A 15,268-nucleotide genomic window follows, 5' to 3' on the forward strand; every position below is an offset into this window, starting at 1 on the left:
TCAGTCTAAAATCATCTTTATTGCTTTCTTATGAAATCATCAGTTAAAAACATTGTAACAGACAGTTACAGTGTAACTGAATTACACTTCACCCATTCTATAGTCCACTGTTCATGAGCCTTGCTCCTATCTCCTCCCACAATAAAATCAAATGCATAGAGTTTAAAGCTTTCAAGGAGGAAACTGTTAAAAGCTTGCCCACTAGAAAGCCCTATGGACATATTTTCCACTAGGAAGGCTTTGGTCTGATTTATTTTGTAAAGTATCCTCATGTCTTAAAGCTGGCACTAGCAGGAGAGAGAGATTTTAATCTAAGGCAGTGCTGGCAAACATGCAGCAGAGAGACACTAAGGTAAGCTAAAGGGTGTGTGTGTAACTCCTATGAAGAAATGGAACAGAACCAGAACCAGAGCTCCCGTTCAATGATATCCCCACCATTTATGGGCCACCCGATCTTCATGTTCAGTCGTAAGGGTTCGATTGTCACATTCTTCCCATCGCCTGACCTTCCCATTCTCCACGACTATGAACTTCCACTCAATCTGGGTATCGACAGGTAAGACGACAGAGTCTGACCAAAACCCATCCTTGTCACACCTGAGGGGTACATAATGGTGCCACTGGCCTAGACACTCGTGGTCACCTGTGACGGCAATCAGCTGGGCTTCTGAGTGGGTGATGTAGTGCACACGGAACGTCACATAGACAGTCTGAGGCATTGGAGACACTGCGGCAACCCTCTTTGCTAGATCTAGGTCTTTGCTGCTGGCATCGTCCACACTGCTCTTCCTTGCAGCACTGCCCCATTCTGAATGCTCAGGGACAATCTCCCATTCCTCACGGTCAACGGAGTGACACAGTTGCTCCTTGCATCTCTCCTCAAGCTTCTCGCTAGAGGCGCCTGCTTCCATAGAGGTGACCCCATGCATTTCAGATTCTTGATTTGGTGATGGTTCAGATGTTACTGTGGGAAAAGTTAACGCTTCAGTTCTCAAATATTCCTTGTAGTTCATTAAGGAGGTTGTGGGCTCCTTGACTGATGGCTTTCTTTCTGGTGACTCATTAGGGACACTGGGGGCACAATGTTCTCCTGAAGGAGCCAACTGGTTTCCCACTGGCTCTTGAGGACTGGAGACATCTGTTTGCTTTGTTTCAGGTGTGAGACTTTCATAGCTTCTCTGATTTGGTTCTAAACAGGAAAAAAAATAGTTAGCCAAGAAGACCACAAGCCACAATACTCATTTGTATCTTAATTCATGCAATAGAACAATAAGAAATATAGCAAGGAAGTTGGACCTATCCCAAATTATTCTCCCCTCATCAGGAAATCATCAAACTCTCCATATCTCTTTCTAGTCTCCAGCAGCCTATCACTAGAAAACCTTGTAAATTCAAGCATAAATAATTTTAAAATGCTTACAGGAAAGATTAAAGTTATTCCCAAATTACCAAAAGAAAGGTATATTTAACTTAACCTTAATGAGCAAGTCATACCAATTGCACAAGTGTTTACCTGATCTGACTAAAGCTGTGCATGAGAGAAACCGACATATTTGGCAAGAAAGCTACAGAAGGACCCTGGCAAGGGCAACAAACCTTGGGGAGCTGCTCTGTTGCACTGTATCTTGAATCACACCCAATAAAGGGCTGCCGCCACTATGTCTAGATTCCTGATTTTTCTCCAAGCTACAGCCAAGGCAGAATGTGTTTTGACTTTGACTGAAATGGTCCAATGAGAGATTTTTTACTCATACCTTTCTTTTTACAGTGGCCAAAGTCTCCAAAAATTTATCATTAAATCCCACCCTTTCTTTTCTTTCATTATCAGCTGGTCCAAATAATTGCAACCAGGTAGTTAGCTGGAGATGACTACAGGAAGCACACGACGCCCTTGTTGCAACAGGTGTAAAGGTTGCAGGTGATAAACTATAAACCCCTATATGGCTCAGGTCCCACTTATTTGAAGACTCATATTCTCCCATATGAATCTGCCTGCTTTCAGGTTTTTGGGGAAGTCCTTTCTCTCTTTCGCTCCAAACTCAAAGATAAATCTCATAAGAACACAGGAGAGGACCTTCTCAGGGGTTGCCCTCAAGTGCTGTTTTTTTTCCCCAAGAGAGGCTATACTCTTTCCACAAACAAGTAAAAACCCTCTTTATTCCAGGAGCTTTTAATAATATTTTTTAAAAGGGGAAACAGGCCTTGTATAATATAATGGACTTTTACTTGCTGTTGTTTTTAATGGTCTATGTTTTTCACTGGTTATAATTTTCTCATGATTTAATTGCTTTTAATCTTTTGTATGCTGTGAATTTTTAAACTAAGTTTGAGCCCGTATAGACAGGCCAAAATAAAGCTACTTCAGATCACTTTGGAGATGTGCTGTTTAAATGATGCATGCATCCTAAAAGGCCAGAAGCCGGGCCAAAGCCACGCTCCAGTCCTAAGGACTGGAGCATAGCTTTGGTGCAGCTTCTGGCCTCTTAAGATGTGTGTGTCATTTAAACAGCATACCTCCAAAGTGACCCAAAGCAGCTTTATTTTGGCTTGTCTGTATGGACCCTTTGTTTTAATTCTTGTGACCTTGAATCCCTAACAGGGAAAAAGGCAGGATATAACTAAATATCCTCCTCCTGCTCTTCCTCTTAGTATCAGAAACACTGGAGGCAAGTTTATTTTGTCATACAATAATTTATCAAAACTTCAAAAAAATATTTTTGAAGTTGCAGCAAATTTCCCCAAGCATGCCTGCCTTTTATTGTTTGGTCCCCTTTAGCTTTTACAACAAAGATTTTGTTCTCCTCTGCTATGAATGTGCATGGAAACTAGCATACCATTCCTACATGGACGCTAAAAATAGCTGATGGCCATAACCGTCTGCAAGGCTAGCAAAGAGCCAGCCCTTAGGAAAGGATTCCCATGGGAGAAGCAGGACTGACTTGACAAGATCTCTGCCTGATGGGATCAGAGCAATGCAAAGGTCACACAACCACTAATGAAATTCTTATGCCTGCCCTTTTAGAGCAGCAGAAGGCAATGCTGAGAAGTCACTTAACAGGCTCACAAAAAGCCAAGAGGTTTCAGCCACTGTACTCTGACCGTAGCTCCTTTTTTTGCTATTCTTGCAAGCAAACATAGTGCAGAGGGGAAAGATCAGCTCTATCGACAGCTTCATAACATGTATGGACATTGCTTCTTTTCTCATAGGTTGTTTACCTTCCGTTGTCTCCACTGTCTCCCTTCGAGGCTATGAGCATGTTTGCACATGAGAAACAGTAAACAGTTCACATGTATGGGATACAGAGCCATAGCCTGGAGGAAATCAGAATGACTCTGAGTACAGCATATGACGGCAGCATATACATTCTGGACAGACTGAGCAGTCCACTCCAATCTCCCAGGGTAAAAGAGGATTTTCTCTGCTGACCAGGGCTTGCATAACATCAAATATTAATATAGATGGGTTTTTACTGCATGCAAGGAAGCTAGATCAAGTCCTCTTACTGGGAAGTGAGGCAGCGGTGTCAGGCAACAGAGCTTTTTGGTGTCACAAAAAGGAAGCAAACTGTTAGGTACAGTGGGCTCTTGGTATCCACTGGAGTTTGGTTCCAGGATCTGCTGTGGATATCAAAATCGGTGGATGCTCAAGTCTCATGAAATATAATGGAGCAGTGAAATGGTGTCCCTTATCTAAACTGGCAAAATAAAGGTTTGCTTATTGATATACATTTTAAATATTTGCAAGCCATGGATGCTTGAATCCGTGGATAAAAAAAATCCATAGATACGGAGGGCCAACTGTACTTTGTTACTGTCAGGTGTGAGTCAGATTGAGTCCTGTTAATTAAATGGGCCTACTATAAATATGACAGAGGTCCAAAACACACTGCAGAAATAATCCAGTTTGAGACCACTTTAACTGCCCGGGCTCAATGCTAGCGAGTTCTGTGAACTGTAGTTTTATTAGACATTCGGCCTTCTCTGCCAGAGCACTCTGGTGCCACAATAAACTACAGTTCCCAGGATGCCTTAGCACTGAGACAGGACAGTTAAAGCAGTCTCAAACTAAATTATTTCTGCAGTGTGTGTTGGACCTAAGTCATTCTGTTGCCAGGGAGTAGGGACACCTGCTTGCAGAAGTTTTTTTTTCAGATGCTGAGCTTGGATGAGTTGTGTGTGTGTGTGTGTGTCCCTTCAAGTTGTGGAGTTTTCTTAGGCAAGGCATCCTCAGAAACAATTTTGACAGTTCCTTCCTCTGAAATATATACCATCTGGTATTCCCTGGCTATCTCCCATCTAAGTACTAACCAGGACCGACCCTGCTTAACTTCCAAGATCAGATGGGATCTAGTGCCTTTAGGGTTCTTAGGCTTTAATCACTACATTCAATTATTTTAAATGTTGTCAGACTTTATGTGTTTTATTGTAATAACTCAATAAAAAATTAATTAGAAAAAAAGTCAGGAAAAATCCATGGATTCTTCTGCTTTTCCTGCAGAGTAATGTTAAGAACTGAAGGTGCAATTCAACTGAGAATGGCAAGAGCCCCCTGAACAGATGACTTTTAGTTACATTTAGTTCTTACACAGTTTCAGGGTATAGTTCACTGGAAAGTTCTTCTCAGCACATCTAACTGAAATGAATAGGAGATATCCAAGTGTAATCTTTCCATGGAGCTTCCAAAAGAAAATTTCCAGGTGGGTAGTTTTCTTGAACAAGTTAAGTTCTCTCCCTCATTCTAAAACTACAGCTCCCCAAATCCTGAGAGCTTGGGGATTTTGGAGATGTAGCCAAATACTAAATTTTTCCAAGCTCTATTCAGATGTGAAAAGAATTTGGTGAGATGGGTGCCCTCAGCCAGCTCTGTTTCTTGTGTTGGTCCTCCAGGAACACACAAACGGGGCAGTGGACTCCCCCCCCCCCACACACACACACCTTGCATATTGGTGAAAGCTGCAATCTACTAAATATCTATTGCAGGTTTCTAAAGCACTGATACTCTAATGGATCCTCTCCAAATAGCACAGTGAGGGGTGGGGTGAAAATGAAATGAGAAACCAATGCAAAAATGTGAGGGCACACCCCTTTGCCTCCATCATGTACTCTTCACAGGAATAAGGTCTAGACAAAAACCCTTCAGCAAAGGAGTGGAGCGTCAGGAATTAAAGGAAGAAAGTGTGCTGAAGGCGTGGGAAGAATGGCAGCATTATTATTATTATTATTATTATTAGAGTTCCTGCATGGCAGAATGGGGTTGGACTGGATGGCCCTTCTGCTCTCTTCCAACTCTACGGATTCTATTACCTGCAAATCACAGACATGCAAGGATGAAACTTGTTTTCAATATTGCAACTGTTTTTAATGCATTTTTGGGTGCTTAATTGGGGGGAAATGTCATATCACACACAGTTCTTTCACAAATTTTGTGTGTGTGTGTGTATTTCGTTGTTACAGGGATGTTCCAGTGCAATTTCCTTTAGTACTTTTGAAGGGATCCTTGTGTCTCACACATCAATGAATTAAAGTGCTTTGAAAGTCTATTAGAAGATTTTAACTTCTTACTCTACACAGATCATTTCATTCAGTCACATATTCAGTCACACAGAAACGTCAAAGCAAATTATGAAAAACTGTACAGTGACGGAGCAAATCTGAGGTCATTTGTGGATTTAAGGATGCCAAACACCTGTAAAAGTCAGCATACCTTTTTAAATAAAGCTTGTATGCCCCTAAATTGTACAGCAATGTGTTTTAAGGGAGAAAAGAAGCCAGATGAAAAAGAAAAGGGATTAAGCAAATTGCGAAAAGACAGTGACCAGACATCCTCCTTTTCCAGGACATGTCCTCCATTTCAACCTTCTGTCCGGGAGGGGTTTCAAAATGTCCTCCGTTTTGAACATAACTAAGAAGCATGAAATGATAATTTTAAGAGTGCTTTCAGCATTTATTTGGCAAGGCCTTACACTTTTCTGGAATCTCCTACATTTTGCGGTGCCTTGTCCTCCTTTGCGGTTATGACTTCTGGTCACCCTAAGCACAACTTGGAGGCACACAACCACAACAACCAAGGACACAGGAAAAAGTGGAAGGATCAAGAAGGACCCACAACACAGCAATGGCTGATAATGGTTATTAAGAGGCGATAAAGTTCAACTATTAAAGGCAGAATATACAGATTAAGTGACATAGAGGAAGACAGATGTAATGGAGTGAGAGAAGGATAATAATAGATAACAATAGATTAAGCTATCAAACTTAATGATAAAGTAGAAGGAAGTAGAAGTAACTGCAGACATTCAATACTGGAATTACAGCTGCTGCAATTTCTTTGATATTAGCCATAGCAAATGCAGCTGCTATTTTCTTTGAAATGATACTGTATAAGAAAAAGGAAATTGTGGGTATAATGTGTTCTTAATGTAGATTTCATTTTTTAAAAAATAAAGAATATATCAAACCACCACAAAAATAATAATGTAATCTTCATGGCTCTCTCTCTCACCCAAAGTCACCCAATGGGTTTCAATGGCAGAGCAGGGGATTTGAACCTTGTTCAGATGCATCTGAGGAAGAAGACTGAAGTCTAGGAAAGCTCATGCTGCCAACTTCTTCCTTTCGGTGAGTCTCAAAGGGGCTGAGATCTCTCTACCTACTGAGTCTCTAGACTAACACGGCTATATCTTTGAATTCTGCCTGTTGTCCAGAGTTACAGTCCAACCTTCAAAGCACAACACTACCCTGGCACTCTGATGGGGCATCGACACTATTGACAACTATGCAGTTCAGACACCTCTGTCACATCCCACAGAATCACAGGATTCATAGCACTCTCTCGGCAGGCAAGGCTGAAACCTTCGCAAAACTACACATCCCGGGACTCCACAGGAAAGGCCCCACTTCTGTTGAGTGCCTCCAAGCTGTTCCTCGCTTACAGTGACCCTAAGAGGACTCTACCATGGGGTTTCCTTTGAAGGTTTGCCATTGCCATCTTCTGAGGCTGAGAGAGTGCAACTTGCCCAAGGTCACCCAATGGCTTTGCATGGCCGAGAGGGGACTCGAACCCGGGTCTCCAGAATTCTAGTCCAATGCTCAAAACCACTACGCCAGGCGACACACCACACTTTAAAATGGAATCTAACTGCATTATTTCTCCGGCGTGGATGTGCTGCCCTTCCAGAGACATTGTGGCTGTAGTGGACTGAGGTCTCTGGGGACCAGGGCTCCAGCATGGAAACCAACAGGCGAGTCACACTCTCTCAGCCTCAGAGGTCATGAACAGCCAAGGAAAACCCATGACGGGAAACACAATGGTCTAGTCACACTCTCTCAGCCTCAGAGGAGGGCCATGGCCATTCCAATACAGGGATACAAACACATGTTGTTGTTGTTGTTGTTGTTATTGTCATTTCTAAAGAAACCTTTCCAAGAAAACCCCATGATAGCAAACCCAGTGGCCTAGTCACACTCTCTCAGCCTCAGAGGAGGGCCCCCCCTCCGAGGAAACCTTTCCCAGACGCCCTCTGGCCCCTTCTCCTCAGGGCCCCCGACAGACCCTCTTCCCTGGGCGGCGTACCTCCATCTGCCTCTCGGGCCCCAGGAGGCGCCCCTTCTTCCCTCTGTCCTCCGTCCTCCTCCCTCTTCTCTCCGTCTCGGCGCCCGTACCAGAGCCAGGCCACCAGGGCTGCCACCAGGGCCACCAGCAGCGCCGCCCAGAAGCCCCCCGGAGCCGCCAGCGGAGGAGGAAGGGGCTGCGGGGGGAGAGCGCTGCCCTGCTGCTGCTGGGCCCCTTCGCCCGCCGCCTCCGAGGCTTCGCCCGCAGCAGCCATGGCCTCCTCCTCCTCCTCCTCCGGAGAGCCAGGGCCGGGAACAGGGCCCTTCGGAGGCTTTATAGGAGCCCTGCCCTGCCCTGGGAGGAGCCACGCGGGGAGGAAGGAAGGCTTGCTGCTGCTGCTGCTGCTTTAATGGCGGGGCTTCTCCTCCTCCTCCTCGTCCCTTGGTCTTTACCAAGGCCTTCCCCACTTAATGGTTTCTTGGCGAACCTTCCTCCAGAGCTGCCTTGGCCATGGCCCTCCTCCCTGAGGCTGAGAGAGTGTGACTAGGCCACTGGGTTCCCTGCTGCCTGCTGAAACAACGGATTTGAAAGCACCCAGAAGACAAAGGGTACTATCAATAAGCCTTTGGTCTATATTTGTTTAAAAGGATAACAAACAATGTATATAACAAAGGTAAACCAAACAAATAAACACACACACACACACACAGGATGCAACATAAAGCATAGGAGTAATGGCAAGGAAATAAGACAAACTGTACTGAAGCACACAACAGAAGCTCACAACTAAAGCTAGCCTTAAGGCTCAAAAGTTGACTAGAGCTGGACATATGCAGCTGAGGGCCATCTGTGTCCTCAGTAGCTCTCCATTAACCATATAATGGTCATTCGCCCTATAATGGCTCAAGTATAGGGCTTGTTACTGTTCCAACACCTTCTTGGCAAAGTTTCCTTCAGAAATGGGTGGCCGTTGCCCTCCTCTGAGGCTGAGAGAGTGTGACTTGCCCAAGGGTCACCCAGTGGGTTTCAAGGGCAAAGCTGGAATTTGAACCCTGGTCTCCAGAGTCCCGATCCAACACTCAAACCATTACGCCACAATGGCTTACTTTGCCCCCTTTAACTTTGGGGTTTTCTTTCCTCCTCCCACTCCCACAGTATTTTGTCTTTTCTTCCATACAGGTTATCTGGTGTTGTGTGTTGTGTTGTGTGCTTTCAAGTAGAGACTCCCAAGACGTTCTTGGAAGCATGGGGTGTACTTGGAAAGATCACATTTGCCACCAAGGAGGTTTGCCACCATTGCCTTTCCCTGAGGCTGAGACAGTGTGACTTGCCCAAGGCCACCTATTGCGTTTACATGGCTGAGTGGGGATTCGAACCCTGGTCTCCAGAGCCAAAGTCCAACACTCAAACCACTACTGACTTGTGCCTTCAAGTTGTTTCTGACTTATGGCGACCCTAAGGCTGAGGTTTTCTTGCCACATCTCTTCATAAGGAATTTGACATTGCCACTCCCTGAGGCTGAGAGAATGTGACTTTCTCAAGATCAGGGTGAGCAGATGTCCTAACTGCAAAGGATGGCAAGGCACCACAAAATGTAGGACAAACATGGAGGCTATGACCAAAGAAAAGCTAAAAACATATATAAATATAAATCCATTTCATGTGGTCTGTTTATATGGAGAGTTTTATCTGTCAGCTACATATGTGAGCTGTGTTATAGAATAAGAAACATGCCAACAAAAACCCATTACAGGTATAGGTTTGCCTTAGGCTGGCCAATCGGCCATAGGTCAGAAACGACTTAATATATGTAATATGTAATATAGATGTATTTTATGTACTCAGCTGTATTTTTCTGATGAACTTGTGTGTGTGTGTGTGTGTGTATGTGTGTGTGTGTGTGTGTGAGCATGCACTTGTGTTGTGTGTGCCTTCACATCATTTCTGACCTATGGCCATCCTAAGGCAGATTTATAATGGGGTTTTCTTGGCCGGTTTCTTCAGAGGCCATTCTCTGAAATGCCAGCCACAGATGCCTACAAAACATCAGGAATCCTAGGCCTGTTACAGACTGCCAAAATAAAGCTGCTTTGGGTCTCTTTGGAGGTATGCTGTTTAAATGATGCATGCATCCTAAGAATCTGGAAGCTGCACCAAAGCTGCACTCCAGTGCTTAGGATTGGATTGTGGCTTTGACGCAACCTCCAGACTCTTAGGACCCATGCATCATTTAAATAGCATACTTCCAAAGAGACCCGAAACAGCTTTATTTTGGCAGTCTGTAACAGGCCCTAGAATCATAGAGTTGGAAGAGACCGCAAGGGCCATGATCCAGTCCAACCCCATTCTGCCATGCAGGAAATCCAAATCAAAGCATCCCCATTGACAGATGGCCATCCAGCCTCTGTTTAAAGACCTCCAGCTCTTCTAGAACATGGTCACATAGCCCGAAAAACCCATAAAAAACTATCTATGAAGATAGTAGATTAGCAGTAAGGAGATTTTGTAGAAACAAACAATTCCCCTCCCCAGTTCTCCAGTTTGTGTTTTTACTAAACTGTATAGCAGCCGCATTCCTATTTATTTATTTCATTTGTATGTCACCTTTCTCCTAGGAGGTACCCAAGGCGATTCATATCTTGGTAGCCAAGATGGGAAAGATCAATTTCGTCACCAAGGTAACTAAGACCTGTATCAGGTTAGTGCCCTCATCCACCATTAAATTGCAGACGACTGTTGTTTTATTGTGGACCAAAATGCTGTTGAACAGCACAACCACTAAACCAGTGAGTCTGCTGGCCATCTAAAGGATGGGATGGAGGAGATGAATTAAGAAGATTGTTCAGAGGCATCTTTTTTTTCTATCTCTTGACCAATGTATTAGATACCTCCGAAAACAATATTTATTTGAGTGGATGCAATTCATACAGAAAGAGCCAGTGTGGTGTAGTGGTTTGAGAGCTGGACCACAACTCTGGAGATCAGGGTTCAGTTCCCTGCTCAGCCACAGAAACTGGGTCGCCTTGGGCAAGTCACATGCTCTCAGCCTCAGAGGATGGCAATGGCAACCCCCCTCTGAAGAAAGTTGTCAAGAAAACCCTACAATAGATTCACCTTTGGGTCTCTGTAAATCAAAAATGACTTGGAGAAACACAACAGCAATTCACACAAAGCGTTCTTACGCATGGAAGGAAAAATGCTGGGGAAAGATTTTCTAGCCTAGTCTTCTCTTCAAGATCCTAGTTTTCTGTGTCTAATAAAGATGGGGCAGCAATTGACTTCAGATGTGCACCAGCTGCCACTGCTATAAACTCCAGTCAGCATAGCCAATGGCTAGGGATGATGGGAATTCCAACCTACCAGTACCTGGAGGACTACACATTCCCCATTAAGTGTAGGAATCTTTTTGGTAGCAATTTGTCACGTATACCAGCAGCTGCAGTCCAAACTGAAATAGTTGGAGCGCAGTGTATGTCAGAGTGTAAATTCCAGAGTACAGGTCTGGTTACCAGTTTCCATTGCTTCAGTCCACTGAGCCACATTTCAAAGACGAATAATTTTGCACATGGTAACAATGAACATGTGTTCACTCCCATATATTTTGCGGCGCAGGCAGCATTATGTATTGTTTTTGAGGCTTCAGCTCATGAAGAAGGTCAAAGTGCTGTTAAGCATTACCTTGAATGTTGAATGTTAAGCGGTAGTAAGTGCTGTAGGAAAGAGTCACCCAGAAACATGCTGCTACTTGTGGTGTTTATGCATCAACTTTGTGCAATGTTTGTGGTTTATAAATAAATTTAAAATATAAATATTCTACTCCATCCATAGCTAACAAATCAGAAACAGTGTTGGCACAATTATCAAATGATTCCTTTGTGCCAGAAGAATTCCTTCTGTCACATTTCTGCAATAAATGAATAAATAAACTCAGCCCAGAGATTAATTCCAACAGCTGCAGTGGTATTATGCTATACATTTGGCTGCTAATGTGTTTTAGAACTGTTGGATATTGACAGGGCTGGATGACTTTTCTGCCTTTTCATTCACACTCTGAGTTGGCTTCCTTACCTCTACGCTGTCCTTCTCTATTCATAGTGAAGTCTGGAGAAATTAAGCATTTCAAGAACAGTGGGCGTGTAGGTCTTGGTAGGGTTATCAAATCCTATTAACACAAATTAGATTTACCAATTATGCTAATTTAATTTTATTACCCATTTTTATGCAGCTCTTGAAACAGTGATGTCAGATTTTAGGACAGGATTAAAAGATTATTCTGGTGAAAGATTAAACCAACAGCCAAGGAAGTTGAGCTCAAGAAGCTTTGCAGCGCAGACCTTGCCGATCCCGAGAAACTGTCAGAAGGTAAACTGCAGTTCAAGACAAATCATTTGCTGTTATTCAAATGATGGAAAATATACCCAAGTTTATGCTAAACAAAACCTTTCTTTGCAGTTCTTTCTCTTTGTCTTTACCTAATTATGGTAATAATTTGAATTCTAAGACTTGCTAATGAGATCTCATTCCCAGCTATCTCATTAAAAAAGGGAATGGCTAATTGGATGTCGGTGCGAATCTATTTCCAGTAGCCAAGGTTCTTAATCTTCCTGTGTCATTCAGAGCTTTTAACTGTACAGGATATAAAATGCCATTTTAATTTAAAGACGCACAAGTGTTCAGTTTTTATAACCACTACTTTAGAATTCCTGTGTGTGAATGGCTGTGTCTGTGTAGACCTTGTTTAGAAATAAACCAGTAATCAGCTACATATTGATGGGACTAATGTCAGAATAAACGTGCACAAGTTTATAATTTCACAGAACTGTTTGTTCTTTTTGATATGATGTACCACATATACTCAACTGTAAATTGGGGGCAAATTTTGGAGCCAAAATTATAGATTTTGATATGATCCGTAGATGAGTCAAGGGTAAAACTTAAGGACATGTAACAATGGATATAAAGGACAAAGCAAAGAAAAACAATGCCAAAGAACACCATCATTTTCCAGGCTTTAAAAAGGCCAGAAGCACAGCAGCAATGGAGGCTGGTGCTTCTTTTAAGTTCTCCCAGGATGGATACTAAGCTCTCACTGTTCACGAGAAGGTGATAGTTTCAGTTTCGATAAGAGTTAAAGTATAATACATACACTGACCTGTGGATAAGTTGACCCAAGTTTTTTGGGTTGATTTTTTTGATTAAAAATTTTAGGCTTATACATGAGTATATACAGTACTTAACATAGCTACACTTCTGCACTTGATTTTATTTTGTAGTTTTAAAAGTAAAACAAACATCTTTGAAAATATTAAGGCTACAATCCTATATTCACTCTCTTGGATGTAATCCCACTGAATCCAATGGATCTTATTTCTGTGTACATTTTTTAGAGTGCACTTTTAAAGGTTGTAGCACTGCAGTTGTCTGAGTTCAAAGATAGAGAGAGAGAACTTGTTCAAGAAAACAACCCACCTGGAAATTTGCTCGTGTAAACTTCATGTAAAGACTACTCTTGGTTGGATATCTCCTATTCACTTCAATTAGACATGATGAGAAGCACTTTCCAGTGAACTGTACTCTGAACTCTTGTAAGAACTAAACATAATTTAAAATGATATGTTCAGTGGGCTCTTGCCATTCTCAGTTTAACTGTGCCTTCGTTTCTTAATACTATTGTGCCGGAAAAGCAGGAGAATCCATGGATTTCTCCTGACAACATTTAAAAAATGCATAAGTAATTAAAGTCTGAAAACCTTAAGGGCACCAGATCACATCTGATCTTGGAAGCTAAGCAAAATCATCTCTGGTTAGTACGTGGATGGGAGGCCACCAACGAATGCCAGGTGCTGTAGGCTATATTTCAGAGGAAGGAACTTGAAAAACCACCTCTGAGTATTCTTTGCCTAAGAAACTCTTATGAAAATTCATAGGATCACCATAAATTGACAGTTGCTACACACACAAGCCATGAATAACCATTGCTGATAGCTGCATGCCTAAAATGAAATATTTTAGGGCAGAATTAGTACAGAATACAGATGATCCTTTGCCATGCTGTGCTGTAATGAATACCTCTGCACTAGATTTGACTTACAAAGAATTTAGTACACCTTAGCCATCTGTTACTGACTGTCAGGACTGATCGCTTGGTATTGTAAGAGTGAGGTCACAGCTTGCCTCTTGGGAAACCCCTGCCGGTAAAGCTGCCTTTCCTGCTGTGTGTGGTTTCAAGCCCACTTTCAAGACAAGGGAGGGGGGACAAGATAAGTCAGCAGGCCACCTTGCCAGAGGAGAACAATCTATTAGGGGATTATCCAGCCAAAATGAAATACTTGTGCATCCACCTTTTGCATAGGGTTGCCAGAAGAAATTCCCTCTTCTACCCAATCATTAAAGATATAGAGGCCCTCTTCATTTTTCATACAACCCTATGACATGTTTAGTCTTAATGATCTCAATGGTATTTACTAAGTAAATGGGAGACAAATTTAATTCCCATTTATTTAAAGGAAAGACTTAAGTCTGTGTTTGTGTCTTTCCCAGTGAAATCAATGTCAAGGATCTTTAGACCTTTGTTCATGTTTAGTTTTATTTGTATGCATGCAGTTTCTTTCTACACTAAGACCGTTAGCATTGCTGAAGCATAGGTTTTCTGCAGTCATTCGTATGGAAGGAGAATTAAAAGAGGGGCTGTAGGTGGCATTTTAATATAGCATTACACTATCCACAGTGAGCTGTATTTATGGCAGGGGTGGGAATTGTGCCACCTTACAGACTTTGGACTGCAGTTCCCAGCATTCTTCACCATTGACTGTGCTGGATAGGGCTGGTGGGATTTGCAGTCCAAAATAACACTTAGAGGGCTGTGTGATTCTGATCTGCAGGGTGAACCATATGTCCTAACCACAAAGGAGGACAAGGTACCACAAAATGTAGGATGTAAAAAAATGTAGGACATTCCAAAATAAAAGCTAAAATAACACTCCTATCGATGTAAATTCATGCTTCTTAGTCCTGCTCAAAATCGAGGACATTTTGGCGTTACTCCTGGACAGAAGGCTGAATGGAGAACATGTCCGGGAAAAGGAGGACATCTGATCACCCTGCTGATCTGTGGCCAATCCAATTTTCTCAGAAGTAAGCTCTGTTTGACAAATATCCTGTAACATTCATTAATAGCAATAGCATTTCCATTTCTATACCACTTCATAGAGAAGAAGAACTTCCTTGTACATTACATGATGGCCCACCCCTTCCAAACTGGTGTACATGAGAGTGCAACAGGTACTTGCCACTGGAGGAGGTATGTCTGCATGCTCCCTGCTATTACAGTGGAAGTAATGGCTCTAGAAACCTCCCTATGCCAAGGAGGTGGGGACAACGTGGAGTCTGGCTATTTTTTTCAGTGGTTGCTTGACCTAATGCACTTGAAAGAGGAGTGTTATGGCACACGGGCAATTTTCCTCAACCCTCCATCACATAAATGCTTGGTTCCGTTGGGCTTTTTATTTTTGAAGCCAAGCTCCATGTTACTGCCTAATTCCTCCAGCAGCATGCAAAAGGCCACCAGAATGGCTGCTGTCAATTCTCCATTTCCTTCCATGGCATGGAGGGCACAGAGGTGACACTGCCACCTGACTTCATTTTCCTTCAGCCTGGCAGGGAGGATAATAATAATAATAATAATAATAATAATAATAATAATAATAATAATAATAA

General features: G+C 42.7%; 1 protein-coding gene across 1 annotated transcript; it reads right to left on the reverse strand.

The window, feature by feature from the left end:
* On the reverse strand, window positions 1-7,872 carry STBD1 (starch binding domain 1). The gene is made up of 2 exons (XM_042467304.1): window positions 7,574-7,872; window positions 1-1,189 (listed from the first exon to the last, which is right to left on the reverse strand). Exons 1-2 carry the CDS (start codon window positions 7,824-7,826, stop codon window positions 420-422), a joined length of 1,023 nt encoding a protein of 340 aa, XP_042323238.1. The 5' UTR covers window positions 7,827-7,872; the 3' UTR covers window positions 1-419.
* Window positions 7,873-15,268: the final 7,396 nt, after the last annotated feature.

The sequence above is a fragment of the Sceloporus undulatus genome, chromosome 5, assembly GCF_019175285.1.
Source record: "Sceloporus undulatus isolate JIND9_A2432 ecotype Alabama chromosome 5, SceUnd_v1.1, whole genome shotgun sequence".
Taxonomy (NCBI): domain Eukaryota; kingdom Metazoa; phylum Chordata; class Lepidosauria; order Squamata; family Phrynosomatidae; genus Sceloporus; species Sceloporus undulatus.

Bases quoted from the DNA above. Each gene is read 5' to 3' on its own strand.
- STBD1 (XM_042467304.1), bottom strand. From the start codon at position 7,826: ATGGCTGCTGCGGGCGAAGCCTCGGAGGCGGCGGGCGAAGGGGCCCAG. The intron at 1,190-7,573 runs GTACGCCGCCCA...TTTCCTGTTTAG, and splicing joins GGCCCGAGAGGCAGATGGAG to AACCAAATCAGAGAAGCTAT.